The sequence below is a fragment of the Suricata suricatta genome, chromosome 4 (genome assembly GCF_006229205.1).
Source record: "Suricata suricatta isolate VVHF042 chromosome 4, meerkat_22Aug2017_6uvM2_HiC, whole genome shotgun sequence".
NCBI lineage: Eukaryota > Metazoa > Chordata > Mammalia > Carnivora > Herpestidae > Suricata > Suricata suricatta.
The window spans coordinates 99,543,137-99,558,644 of NC_043703.1; the positions used below are offsets into that span (position 1 = coordinate 99,543,137).

General features: G+C 34.7%; 1 protein-coding gene across 1 annotated transcript in view; it reads right to left on the reverse strand.

Annotated features, from left to right (window-relative positions):
- The window catches only part of PSME4 (proteasome activator subunit 4), a 95,134-nt gene that overhangs the window by 55,901 nt on the left and 23,725 nt on the right, over positions 1–15,508 (reverse strand). Inside the window, exons 4-10 of the mRNA XM_029937352.1 lie at positions 9,351–9,395; positions 7,389–7,538; positions 6,027–6,090; positions 5,405–5,479; positions 4,156–4,278; positions 2,165–2,257; positions 908–1,173 (exon numbers count right to left, since the gene is read on the reverse strand). Of these exons, the coding sequence (XP_029793212.1) occupies positions 908–1,173; positions 2,165–2,257; positions 4,156–4,278; positions 5,405–5,479; positions 6,027–6,090; positions 7,389–7,538; positions 9,351–9,395 (816 nt within the window). The remainder of the gene's footprint in view (positions 1–907; positions 1,174–2,164; positions 2,258–4,155; positions 4,279–5,404; positions 5,480–6,026; positions 6,091–7,388; positions 7,539–9,350; positions 9,396–15,508) is intronic.

Sequence of the window (15,508 nt, forward strand, 5' to 3'; positions counted from 1 at the left end):
CCTCCCCTGCTCATGATCTGTCTCTCTCTGTCTCTAAAAAAAAAAAATAAATATTAAAGAAAAAAAAAGGGAGAGGTTTGGAAAATGAGGTAAGACTTGAATATTTATGGCAATGGGGAAGGGGGAAGATAACATGAGCAACTGAAATTTATAAATAATGGAGACCCATTTTGGTCAAGATTTTTTATTTTTTAATGTTTCTTTTTGAAAGAGAAAGAGAGCATGAGCAGGGGAAGGATGAAAGGGGAGAGGACAGAGATCCGGAAGCAGGATCTGAGGCAGGCTCTGCACTGACAGCAGAGCCCAACAAGGGGCTCCAACTCATGAACCCATGAAATCATTATGGAAACAATACACATAAGATTATATAGTACATGAAAACAAAAAAGAGTCAAGTTTTCTTCAGTATCACTGTTTCTAAGAAATTAAAGAAATCCAAAATCACTTTTGCTGCCATGTTCTCAATATTTAGTGATACTCGCATTTTGATGTAAAAGCAGCCACAGCTCGTTTGCTTGCTTGCTTTCTAAAACAATTTTAAATAACCTCTATACTCAATATGGGGCTCAAACTCATAACCCCAAGATCAAGAGTCACACACTCCATCGACTGAGCCCACCAGGCACCCTTACTTTATGAGCACAAACTGGAGAAACTAAAATGTGCCAATAATCCAAAAATATTTATCTATTTAGTATCAATTTTCTTTTCTCTTCAGTGAACAGTTTGTCAAGCCACCAATCATTAGGTTAAAATGCCTTGCTTCCTTTCTAGGAACAGGACTAAGTAGCAAGAGAGCAAAACAGAAATCACAAAAAGATAACTAAGCAGAAAGAACAGCAGAGTAGAAGGAAGAGATAACCAGAACAGCTGGTGGCTTCAACCAAACACGGAAAGCTACACTTACCTTTCAAGTACAGGGGGTATTACTAACTCAGGTCTCATGAGTGCAAGATTCTGCAGAGCCTGGGCTGCTTCTAAACTACCAGTTTTGCTAAACATAGCCAAGAGGACAGGTTGAATAATGCATCGTACAAAGTCTGTAACATCTTGATCAGTAAGCTTATGGCTATCAGGCACGGGAGTTAACCAAGAAGGCTTCTTGTATCTTTCACGATGCAATCTTCTAACAACACTGTTTGGCAACCGTTGAAGTAGTTTCATTAACTTGTTCTGGGGACACAGAAGCAAAAAGTCCAAGGTAGGTTTGATTTCCCACACAGATAGTTATGGTTCCCTTCTAACACTCCAAGTAAAATGTCTTAGAATAACAGCTGTTACAATCTATTACAAAGACCTGCCCAGCATAACTAGACAGACTAAAATACTGTTACAAATTAATTACTGATAATAATAAATATTTGTTTCAAATGTCAATTTTATAATTTTTAAATAAAATTTATTTTTGAGAGAGAGCCACGAGCAGAGGAAGGGCAGAGAGACAAGAGACAAGGAATTCCAAGCAGGCTCAATGTTGTTGGCGTAGACCCTGATGCGGGGCTCATAGGCTCAAACTCATGAACAGTGAGATCATGACCTGAGCCGAAATCAAGAGTCAGACACTTAACCGAATGAGCCACCCAGGCGCCCCTCAAATGTCAATTTTAATTTCTAGCACCAGATGAATCTTCCATTGCATTAAAAACCATTTTAACCAGGCAATGTAGAAAGAAAACAAAATCCAAAAACCGAAAACCACAACTGACACTACTTTCTATTACCAGAATGTGACATTTTGTCACCAGTTACTGGACCAGTATTATCTTATATTCTATCAGCACAGTATCTTAATCTGAACTTAATCAGCTACATATAGCCAAAGGTTACACTTATATGCAGGACAGAAATTGTATTATAGGTTGCAATAAGCAATAGTTATGTGTGATCATATCTTTAAAAAGTTCCAAACCTGAGGCACCTGGGTGGCTCAGTCGGTTCAGCGTCCGGCTTCGGCTCAGGTCATGATCTCACAGTTTGTGGGTTCAAGCCCCGCATCAGGCTCTGTGCTGACAGCTAGCTCAGAGCCTGGAGCCTGCTTCAGATTCTGTATCTCCCTTTCTGACCCTCCCCTGCTCACACTGTCTCTCTCAAAAATAAAAAATTAAAAACATTAAAAAAAATTTTTAAAGTTCCAAACCCTACAATAAAAAATGAACATACTCACCAGCCAGCGCCCATTATTTGAAGGGTGGTAAAAAGATGTGATGCTGTTAAACAAACCAGCCAAGTGTTTCTGTACTAGCTTACTTGGTCCACCCTGTTCAGACAAAAGAATAAAAATATCAGTACCCTCAGTATCCTGGAGAATGGGAGGGATCAATAGGCGCAAGCCTACAGCTAACTCTCTAACACGATGCACATCCGTCTTGATGAGAAAAACCAATTCTACCTCCAAATAAGAGCCACAAACTATTTGCTAGTAAACTTTCCACAATCCTCAATTCAAAACACTATACTAAAAATAAGGCCAACCTACTGAAACCAAGTTAGATAACTGCAAAGACATCTTTCAATTTAGGGTATCAGCATATTTTACTCTTTTGCAGTGAAATAACTTCGTCACTAAGAGTCTTAAAATAACCAAGAGTGCTAACATCAGTCATAAAAAGCATTCCTTAAAGGATCTGAGAAGTGAATATCTTATTGCAGGAAATGAAGACATGAGTTTACATATCATTACTCCTAAATGTTTCAAATGACTAAACCTATATCTGACCACACTTTGACCCAAAGGAAAAACAGTTTTTTTCTTAATCTATTACCCAAACACACCAAACAACAATATGGGGGGGAAAGTTAGCATTCAATCTAATCAAGTTGAACAGCCCTGAGGATAAAGAACTACAATGTGGTTTTGAAACCTTCTCTCTCTCAAGATGATCTTTCAAGAAACAGCATAGATCTAAGGTAGACTATTGAATTATCTGAGGAATATGTCTTCCTGATGAAATGAAATCCATGTTCATGTTCCCAATTTAGAGTAAGTTAACTACTAAAGAGACCATAATAATTCCATAGCAAAAAAACAACAAAATTTCCCAAATCCTAGCATAATAATTAGCACTTTTTATTTATTATATTCAATATTCATATTTAACACAAAATAAAGCTATCAGTGGGAAAAACTATATGAGTAAGAAAAGCAACATTAACTAAAGTAAGGCTGATACTAATCATGATATAATCTGTGGCTCCTAAAAAAAAATTGCTAATGTTAAGACAGTAAACATCCAGATGTTTTTGCTCTTATGGAGTATTAGAAAGAAAATAAGATTTTCCTGTTTAATAATGAAATCACAAAAATGGGGAGAATGAATTCCTTGAAAAAAATTTTTTTAATGTTTATTTATTTTTAGGAGAGAAAGATTGTGAGCAGGGGAGGGGCAGAGAGGGAAGGAGACACAGAATCTGAAGCAGGCTCCAGGATCTGAGTGTCAGCACAGCGCCCGATGTGGGGCTCGATCCCTCGAGCTGTGAGATCATGACCTGGCCAGATGCTTACCTTACTGAGCCACCCAGATGCCTCTGAATTTCTCTTTTTAATCTAAAAATAAGATTTAAGAGCTAAACTTCTCACAAACATCCTGCCTTGTCATTAGGAAAAAAAGAACAACCAAACAACATAACCTGGGAAAAAATATCAATTCAGAAAATTATAGTATGAAGTTGTTTTAATATTCTTATTTGGAAGAGGACATTGAAATCCACGTGTGTGGATATATTTTTACTTTCTTTCAAGGATGTCAGTAAAGTAATCCTCCATACTTCTCCCTTCACCAGGATTACTTTATATAATTAGATTTATGTTCAATGTAATCTTCAACACTGAATACATTAGTACGGAGAATATGCAAAACCCTGAGTTCTAACCCCATATCTATCATTATCAACTTGACCTTTTATCTGTGACTCTGGTTAGACATTCTGAATCTCTTAAAACTCTAAACTTTGACTCTATTTTTAGGATTCATTGGCTGGAGAGATTTATAAATGGTGTGTTATGACTATATTCTGGATCTGATAAACATTAGCATACTATATCAGAAAATATTGAAGAATCAAATGACCAACCAGGATACTAATAGAGCCTTATGAGATTAGACTGAAGTTTTGTATGGTTCCCACAAAATTTAGATGAGCTAACGTGTTACAAACCATCATAGCGGTGATCCATATTACAGCATGTCCTATATCATAAGCATTTGTTAAAAATCTTGGGACTAACACTTGACTGCTTCCCACTGGGAGGTTCAAGCTTCTCAGAATTCTTGTAAATATCTTTCAAAAGAAAAAAAGAATTAAGAATAAATATTTATAGGTATTAAGTAACTCCTCAGATAACTGAAGTGATATATATCAGTATTAGTGGGTGTGTTCTCAATGGATCAGTTTTTAAGCAAAATTACACATTGGTAGTTTAATATACTGCTATATTCCATAAAAACCACATAGAAATATCTACTTTTTAAAATATTTTATTATTTTTTTTAAGTTTATTTATTTAAGTAACTATACTGAATGTGGGACTCCAACACATGACTCTGAGGTCAGGAGCCACATACTCAACAACTAAGCCAGTCAGGCACCCCTATTTGCTTTTTTTTTAAATGACAGTGAGGTCACAGGGGTGTGAATCTGAAGCAGCTGTATCCATCTACCATAAACAAATAAGATATAAATGCAAATACTTATCTTCTAGTGGGCTATTTTTCCTTTCAAAATTCTAACACTGATTTCATTTCTTCTCAAGAATTTGCATTTTAATCTGGCATTTAATAATTACATTTTAATAATTTATATTTAAGACCTGCCATGAGTAACATTTCGGAGCCCAAAGGCAGAAAAAAATTACTTTTCCTCCTTAGCTTCTATGGGATACCACAAGCAGAAGTAAACAGAAGGTTTAACTTCTGCTGCTCTGCAGCCCTGCTCTGCTGTCAGGGTTTGGACATCTGCATGTCCTGTGCAAGCCCTCTTGAACTTACTGTGGCTGCAACAATATGGAAGATGCAATGTTAAGAACACTACACCTAGACACACTCTAGCTTTATTTATTCAAGGAAAATACGATGTAAAAAGTGGAGAACACTCTACAACAGCAATCAAATACCCAAAACTTGTTGGAAGGTATGAACACAACACTTCCCAATAATATACCTTGTACTTTCTAAATTACTCACTCTGAAATTTCTATTTCATGTCCTACATAGGCAAGACAAAAATCACACATTTCTGACACCTTAATATGATCCAAATAGTTTTTGAAAATAAATGATCTATCCCAGTAAACTTTATGTTTTTACTAGTGGTCAAAAAAATTTTAGCAATTAGCATACAAAACACATTTCTTAAAGACACAAAAAGTGCTATTGGTGCTGTTGTATGCTCAAATGTTCTCAATTACCTTTGGTACATATGGATCCCAATCTATGTACCCGATATTATCTGTAGCCAATCGAGCAAAGAGATTTACTAGTTGCTGAAAGTAAACAAAAAAAGAAAGACAATTAAGTAAATACAATTCTTGTTGTTAAGAAGTATCAGTCACACCCCTTATCCATTTGTTGTTCTCAGTTATCATAATTAACATAAACTTAATTTAATATATGGTTTATGGTTCAATTTTCAAAAATCTCCAAATTTCAGTTTTGATTCTTGTCACCCATTTAAAATCAACTATAGTTGAAATGCTTATTAAAAGGGAAATGATAAAGCATGATTCATAAAGCAAACAGAAGACATTTTAATCTAATAAGCATAAAGAAAACATCCACAATGTTTTCAACACACTAGTGAAAAAGGTACAAAAGCAAACAACTGTCTTACATTTCATGCATTTCATAATACATGCACATGCTTCTAGACATTGATAAAAACAAAATAAACAAGTATCTGTTTCTGTTAGAAAACAAACAGAATTTAAAAACAAACAAAAAATTACAACATTGCCAATAGCCAATTCTAAGAAACTGAAGTTACTTATCAAATGACCTGATAGTATAGAAGGAAAAAAATAGGATACTCACCCCCTCCCACTGTGGGAGATTTTGCACTGAAACCCAAAGGCCAATTAATTCATCAAACCAAAGTCTGAAGAAGAAAAATGTTGTTATGAATAGCAAGTGATTTATAGAAAGTGGTTCAAAGCCAGGTATCCTTTGTATTTTTTTAATCTATTATTCTTACTGATAACTATACAACCTAGAAAAAATAATACTCCATGTTACAAACTTAATGGAACAAACAAATATTTTTTCTGAATATTCCCCTTCCAGTGCACTTCTGCACTTGTAGGCCAAACCTACAAGTGTATTTGAAAAGGTTTCCTAATAACTTTTTTGTCCATACCAAATAGAATTTCTCATCAGCCCCCTACTTCACTGTTAAACTCTCCCTTGCATTCTCTTAATAAGCCATTAGTAATTATGCCAGTAACTACCACTATAATAAATGTTGCCAAAAAGAAATGAGTCATGAAGTATTAAGTACAACTAAATTATTGTGGGGGAAATTATCTCAGATTAATCAGATGAGAATGTTAAGGGCAAGAAAATGTTGCAATATTATTCACCTATCTTTATAAAGGTCAAGGAAGTGAAATGTTTTTAGATTTTCTGGATAAGAATTAACGTTTCATCAATATACAGCTAAATACAAAATTTCTGATCTGACAGAAATAAAAGATTTAATACCTCACTATAGAAAATTGGGGGGCTGGGGAATAAGGATGAACCCACAACATGGTAATAATACCTATTTTCTTCCAGTCTCGAAAAAAGTTGTTTGTTTTTTTTTAAAGTAGGCTTCATGCTCATCATAGAGCATAGTGGGCTCGAACTCACGACCCTGAGATCAAGACCTGAGCTGAGATCAAGAATTGGATGCTTAATTGACTGAGCCACCCAAGAGAAAAAAATTCTTAAAAGTGGTGAAAAGACTAGAACAAGCAAAGAAAAAAAATTTTAAGAAAGACCCAAGAAAACTGTAAGTGATGAATAAAACCAAGTTTTAGAAAAACACTTTTCCTTTCCCTGAACTCCACACAATTTAACATTTTTATCACTGCTTATTTACTGATATTTTCTACTCCTTTGTGCAATTTTATTCTTTCTCTCTTGCTTTCTTAAAGCCCTCATCTTTCCTTTTTTATTTAAGATTTTAAAATGTAAGCTCTACCCCCAATGTGGGGCTCAAACTCACAACTGCGAGATCAATAATAGTCACATACTCTACCAACTGAGCCAGCCAGGAACAGCCCTCATCTTTCTTGGCTTGCACACAAGCATTATCTCTCTTCTTTTGTTTACTTATAATTGCTTTACTGGTCTGCTTATACAGCTCTATTTCTCACTCTATTCTATAATTTGTCAAGAAATGTAAATACTTACTTAAAACCTTTATGATGAAGTTCTGGAGGAAGGGAGGTAGGAAGAAATATTTCAAAATAAGTGATGGCCTTTTGCATTGTTACATCAAAAGGGCACATTAAAGGCCGCCATTCTTCTAGCATCTCAGCTGTGGCATCTGCTGGAAAGTATCTAATAAAAAAGAAGGTTTCCATTTATCTCATCAGTGCTTTAAAAAAAAAAAAAAAGCTCTACAACATCAACATATGACTGACAAAAAAGGGGAGGAGGGATTTCATAAGGTACAGCACACGCAACACAAATGTCAAGGTAACTTAAACACATTTTGCCACACTAAAATAATGCCCTGTCATACTTAAAAGCAAATTTTCTTCTTGTCTACAGAACTTAGAAAAATGCTGTAAGCTGATAAAGCTTATAAAATACAAAGGCACTGAAATAACCTGTAAATATAAATATACATGTTTCTTATAGTTTTTCCCGTCCTGTGTTCTATGTAATAGCAACAGGAAAAAAATTTAGTCACAGAGAATCTAGTCTACATAAATGGATAATCAGTGACATGAGAAGGAGAACCCCAGACAAGCCATTTCCTCTCACTGCACCGCAGAGCTCTCCGGTAATACAAGAGCGGGTTAGACTAGATGGCCTGGTCCTACCGGTACTAACATTCTACAAGTCTAGGAAATGGGCAGGAAAGCCCCTGGAATGGAGACTATATACAAAATTAAGACCTGAAGTGTGCATTCATACACAAAACAAAGGTATATGGAAAAAGAGAACCCATGTATAATTACTAAGTATCCATTAAGGGATTTAAAATTATGAGAAATTCGATTTGGGTATGGCCAAAAAAATTATTATGAAACACTTTCAAATACACTTGTACGTTTGGCCTACAAGTCACATTATTAATCCTATGCGATCTTTTGTCTATCTGTATTAATTAGAATCACACATCATTCCTTTATGTGAAAAATTAACCTATATTTCTAGTAATACTTCTTTGGGTTCATCAAGCATCTATGTGCCAGGTCACTGTGCTACAGGTTAGAATAAACACACACACACACAAAAACACACACAAAATGTATCCTGCCTTTAAAGATCTCATACATCAATTCCCCTTTCTAATTCAGTGTTCTATGAATTACCTAAGAAGCTAAAAACCACGAATTACCCAGTGATGATCAAATTTCCAGTTAGGAAACACAGACTAAGAGGTAAGTGCCTAGCTCAAAACGACATTTGTTCATTGATGGCTTATGACTCAGGTCAGATCTTAAGCCTGAATCTTAAAAGGGAGACTATTTCTTAAAAATACATTTGCCCAGAAGTGGGTAGTATGGTAGGTCAGCAATAAATGCCTGATTTATAAAACCATTTATAACTTTAACTCATATTATAAAAATATGATAAAATAGGGTTTTCCATTAAAAAAATTCACTGCATCCGTACATAGCAGGAGAAGCAGTCTAAATAAACAATAGTTTATTAGTTTATTTATTTTTTATTTTATTATTTTTTTTTTTAGTTTAATAGCCTGATAAACAATAGTTCAAGTCCAGAGAATTGGACTTTGGATTAAAAACATTTAAAATTTTTGCTTAAATACTTAAAGGATGTCTGAACGTGTTTCATTATTATTCACATTTTGGTGCAACGCCTACAATACTCATTTTGGACAATATTTTTGATCTGAATAATGATACTCTAGGAAAGTCTTTCAAATAAAGACAATTATGCATAAATTACGGCACTCTTATTTTATGTGTGACACCCACGTCACTTAAAAATTTCTAAATTTATAAATGAAAGCTGAATAATTTAGTTCATGAGTTGGAAATGATATGTTGTGCCCAGTGACTAACAACACAATGTCAGAAACTATTTATACCTTTAATTTTCTCTTAAAAGCATACTAAGGATGGGGAGAAGCTCAAAGAGATAATAAGAGGTTATATAAAACGAGAGGCTACTTACGGCCGGCAGCTTTTCACGAGTGTTTTGAGAACATTTTCTACAGAACTGGGGAGCGGGGGGAGAGAGAGGCATTTGATAAATTAGGTTGGTGTATTTTAAGAACACATCTAATCCAATTAATAAGGACCTCTAAGACATGTTCATATGTTTAAATATTATCTGTATACATGCAATAGCTACTCCCTCTCTTTCATAAAGACAGAACTAACTACCTAAACTCTGCAGCCTACCCTTTCCTTTGCCCTGTTTACTCCTTCTCTGTTGTAAACTAAAGGGAAGAAAACTGGGAAAAGGACAAATCATTTTCAAACCTTACAAAGTAGGCAGCAATGACCATACTTAACACACAAGAAGTATGCTCAGCGGCTTATAACTTCAAATACTAATTGCTATTTTAGTTAAAGTGCTTTTACATCAAAACACAAACAGCAAACAAAACCTGGTGAGGTCATATCAGCAACTGCCAGAAACTAGAGTTCTACAACCCTACAAGGTTACTTAGCTCCCCGCAACAATGTTCAAAAACAGCAACAGCCATCTTTTCGACCAGCTACTTAAATATTTCTATATGGATTTATAAGAGAAATTTGTTTTAATGAAAAGACCAATGTGTACCCGTGTAAACACACATGGCCAGAATGGAATATTTAATTTAATTAGACCATTGTCAAAAGAGGTATAATGCAAATAAACAAAGGGCACAAGGTAATTTTGGACTGGAATTTTAAAATTAATGTGTGGCTACTTATAGGATGATATGTACAAGTAAATAAACCAAGTCCCCAAATGTCAAGACAAAAAATTATGAGGTAAAGAGGCAACTTTCAGGCAGTGCTTCAACCTGACACTTGCTCATTAAGCTTCTTGAAGCTCTTAAGTCCAGAAGTCTATTCAACTTCTCTGAAAGCTTAGGACCCAATCCATAAAGAAATTCTAAGGGATAGCACAAACCAAAGTCAGCACAGGTAATCAATTATACAACCAGGAGAGAAAAACTGTAATTTCGTGACTTGAAGCTGTAGAAATCCTCTTTAATTTCAAAATTACTCAGAAAAAAATGAGCTGAAGAAGAAACCAGGCTGCAACACATGAGATCATTCTAAAGTAAAAGAGATGACCATATGGCAAGAAAGACACTGAACACATTCTTTGAGTATCAGGGAGAGAGTCTACATTCTCTCATACACACAAAAAAACTAAAGCAATTGAGAAACACACAATTATTAGTTTAGAGAACATCTAAGTTTGCCTGGTTAAAAAACAGGTAAACTCTCCAAATATACTTAAACTCCTTGAAGAACATGACTATGATTTTTACTTCTGGGCATTTCCAAAGTACTTATACCAAGGCTATGTGTTCATACATATTTATGCATATTTATATTTATTAATTTACTATACTCAATGGACATTTTCTATCAGAGCAACAAAGAGCACAGATCTTTAGATCTTCTTTTAGTCTGGACTGAAGAACTCCATTTAGAAACAAATTATATAGCCAAGGCTTAAAGAACCATCTAGTTCCTAGTGCATTAACTTAAATGCAGATTTTTAAAAAGATCATTCTAAATCGGTAAAGTTTCTGTCCAAGGCAATAAGCAGAAGATCTTGTAATTCTACCAGTTCTTGAAGTTTGTGTTCATGTTAAACTTTACATTTATTTTACTGTTTCTATGGCAACTCATTTGAGAGTACAATACAGAAAACCTGCTATTTTCACTGGTAACTTTTCTATTCCACCCAACTTTCAAATAATGTCAAAAATGATTCTAGAAAGCAAGTCATAAAAGGCTGCATAGCTACCTGCTTTCTCTAGTTCTTCACTCTTCAGAAGGAGGTTAATTATAAAACTTGATAGCTGTCACTTCACTCATTAGAGGAATAGGCTATGTGGGAATGTGCTTTAGTTCCTCTAAATAAAGTCCGTTTCAACCCCTCTTTATATATAAGGCCTGTGCCAATGGATTCATGCTCTTTATCCAGAAAAGGGTACAATCTCTCTAACCTGTGATATCTGTATAATGACCTTTTGTGATTCTTGTAATCTCTCAAGATGAAGGGAACAATGTTTCTGTTTAAAAATAAAATAAAAGGTTAAGGCTAGGTGCTACTAGACTGCCATTTCACTAATTTTTAGAGGGAGTGAATAATCACTATGTATTTTCCCAATTGCTGGAGTTTATAATATTAAAGTGATTACAATTCAACACACTTTTTTTTTTTTTTTAATAAAAAGGGATCTACAGAAGGGATATGCTTTGGATGGGTTTTTTCATAATGTATTTCATCTTAGAAAAGGCAGGCTAAGTTGAAAAGAAAGCCAGAGTATTATCATGCAATGGTTCACAACTTGGACTATAGTCAGATCTAAATTTAATTACCAGTCCTGCTACTTACTATCAGTTCAATATCATAGCTTCAGTTTTTCCATCTATATAACAGTAATAATACCTACTTCTCAGAAGGCTGTTATACAAGTTAAATGAGATAGTATAAAGAAAACAATTATCTGGCCCCAAATTAAACACAAAAAGTGCTAACTACAATTATTATTTCACACTAGCCAAAACAAATTATATTTTCAATCTCCTTAAGAACTAAAATTTTGTGCTCATTTTGTTTTTATATTTACTCTACTGCCTCTTGAACAACTGTTAATTTGTGATTTAGGAGACAAAATCAAAATAGGAAATTCTTCCCAAGTCCCACCCTATTTATTAGGGTAGAGAGTAAGTTCTGACCTCTTGTCGCCCCTGTTTCAACAAATGACTGTATGAATTTTCCTCTCTGGGCCACCATTACCTCACATTTTATGATTATTAATGATGACATAAGTAAAGTTAGGGGCCAAATATGAAGTAGAGAAGCTTGAGGAAACCCAAAAACCTAAGCTTCCAGTTACACTGGTTACTGATATAGGGGACTTATCTAAACCTAGTTAGTGGTTAATGTTTCCTACCTCCTTGGCCTTACCTAATTATCAGAACAATAGTCACTTTTAAACCAGAAAAATGTGCAGCAAATGATATATTCGAGAGGAAAGTATGGAATGCCCACAGCTCGAAGTACTTTCAGTTTCATGTGACAATTCTTAAACTAAAAGTTAGCTTCAGAATCATATTTGCTTTTTAATAAATGAACTGGGAAATTATAACACTGGCTTATTCTATATACCTCTGCCTTAACCTCCTTATAATTTAATGGTAATTGCTTATATATTTTCTTTCTTAAGAATGCATTTCACTGGCGTGCCTGGGTGGTTCAGTTGGTTGAGCGTGTGACTCTCAATTTTGGCTTAGGTCATAATCTCAAGGTTCTTAAGATCCAGTCACATATCTGGCTCTGCACTGATAGCACAGAAACTGCTTGGGATTCTCTCTCTCCCTCATTCTCTGCCCCATCCCCAATCACGTGTGCACATTCTCTCTCTCTCCAAATAAATACATAAACTTAAAAAAAAAAGAATATATGTCTTTTCACCTAAAAAACTCAGTTTTACCTGCTTTCTCTAAATCTAAACAAATACAACCATCGGTCAAACACTACTCATCTCATAGCTAACCTTTCAAAAATCTAATATTGCATAGTTTCATCAGCCAGTATTCAGTTTTCACAGCCACTTCACACAAAATTAGGGTCAAGATAATTCTACCATAAGAAAGGTATAAATACTTAAAGAAAGACGTCTGCCTCATGGCTAGTGCTAGTGAGTTGTAATAATCCTGACCACATGAGTAAAAAGAGCATGCACAACTCCTGAAAGTGAGGATAAGCCTAATCAGTGTGAACTAAATATTTTTAAATGCTTAAAAAAAAAAAAAAAGTTTATAAAGAAAAATCATTGTAACACAGATATAACTTTTGGGAATAAACTAACAAAGTCATTAATAAAATAAAATCAACCATTTATTCTCTCATTTCCAAATAAAAAATAGTATTTTTAAAAGAACAAATGGAATGTTCCTCAAATACCATGTTAATAAATCACTACATCGAGATGCCTGGATGGCTCAGTTGGTTAAGCATCTGACTTTTGATTTCAGTTCAGGTCATGATCTCACGGTTATGGGATCATGCCCCAAGCTGGGCTCCACAGTGGGCATGGAGCCTGCTTAAGATTCTCTCTCTCCCTCTCTCTCTCTGCCCCTCCCTCACTCATGCACTCTCACTCAAATAAAGGATCAAGACATATACCTTATTAGTAATTACTGCTTATTAACAAAATAGCCATAAACTATTTTAAATTTCAACAGGTCCTCAGAGAAACTGCTTTCATCATTGCATTATCATGTTAAATTCTGTAGTTAGAGGTCATTCTCGAGCTGCTGGTAACTTTAGAAATGTAGCCACGTGTCAAGAAACTTCTAGTAGAGTAAGAACATGTCATTTCCATGTGTTGAAGGGGGAACAAAGGATTTAGCTGTGTCTTAGGGATAAGAACACTGAATCAAACAGTCCTTTGTCATATCAACTGAGAAACAAATGCCATCAAGAACAAGCACGAAAAAGGGAAATAATCAAGTTTCTCCAGAGGCAGATTGATACGAAAAATGAAAAAATTTAGGGGTGCCTGGGTGGCTCAGTCAGTTGAGCATCTGACTCTTGATTTCGGCTCAGGTCACGATCTCACGGTTCGTGAGATCCAGCGCCTCTGGGATCTTGCTGACAGCTCAGAGCCTGCTTGGGTTTCTCTATCTTCCTCTCTTTCTGCCCCTCCCTGTTCCCCCTGCCATTGTGTACTCTCTTTCTCTCTCAAATAAACTTTTTAAAAAACATACTAAAAAAAAGAAAATCTTTAATACTCTATGATCCTCTTTGAGAATGATCTATATATAAAAAAATAGATCTTAAAAATATATTTTTTAAAAAGTAAATGAGTTATGTAGGCCCAAACTGCTCATGATGCAAATGTGTAAACCTTTTAACACCAAACAACTTGCAAAAATCAAACTAAAGGTGATAAAAGTAAACAAATTTATACACATATCTATTCAAATATGAATTGTCTGTGCCCATTTGTAAAAGCTGATCTATGCACAGTTCCTCCACATCTTGTTAGAAGCAACAACCTTTACTAGTAACTTGTAATATGCTACCCAAATTAAGTGTAGGGGACATTATTTTATGAAATAAAACTAGGCCCCTAAGATTCAAATACTTCTTGTGTAACATAATCATTAAGTGATTCTTACATTACCATTATCAAGTTCAAACTACCTCTTTTCCAACTTTGATTTTTTTTTTCCGAATAAAAAAATCCTACAATCTGTTTCTCCAGTAGAAACTAGAAACAGAGAAGAAAACGGTCTCTTGCCCCTGAGGCAGAAAGACAGAAGGAATAAAGGGAAGAGAAGAGGAAGAGGGAAGAAGAGAAGGGAAAAGGGAAGGGAAAGAAGAAAGCAGAATAATCCTTGTTCCCAAAAATAGAACCTACTTTTAAAATCCTGCTGAAATGCATGGCACTTTTAGCAACAGTTTCAAAAAAGACAAACACATAATACATGAGTTAATACTTGAAAGACCGTTGACAAATGAAGCAACCTTTCACTTTTGATTATAAAAATAGTATTCTAAAAATAGTATGAACACATGCAGTCAGCTGACAAAACTGTTTCAGAATGAGTCAGACTATATCTAAGATGAAAATACTCAAAGCAAAAATACCAATCCCCAAAGCATGCCATATTAAAGGGTTTTCAGGAGTTTTTTGAAATAAAATGTTTGTGAAGTCAAAACATTATCCCCAGACTATAAACACTTGCTATACTAGTATGCTAAACAGAAGCTTAAAGAAAAAGAAGGAAATTTTAAATAAAGTCCAAGAACCAAAAAAGTTGATAATCCTTCAAAGGTGAGTTTTTATAACTACATAGAGTATGACCCAAATGGAAATAAGGGAACAGGTATTCCTTTCAACAGGTGGTAAATAACTCATGGGAACAGTAAAAAGACTACAGAAAATTGGAGAAAATGAATAAAGAATTACAGTACTGAAAACTGTTTTAAGTACAATTCCTTCTACTTTTTTTGTTTTTTACAGAGACATTAAGGTTCTAATTTTGTCCTACAGGGTTGCCTCTCACCAAACAAAAGCCCCCTCAAAAGCAGTTCCATATCCTTAGTATTCTGTGATCCCTTTAAACTGAAACAACACATTA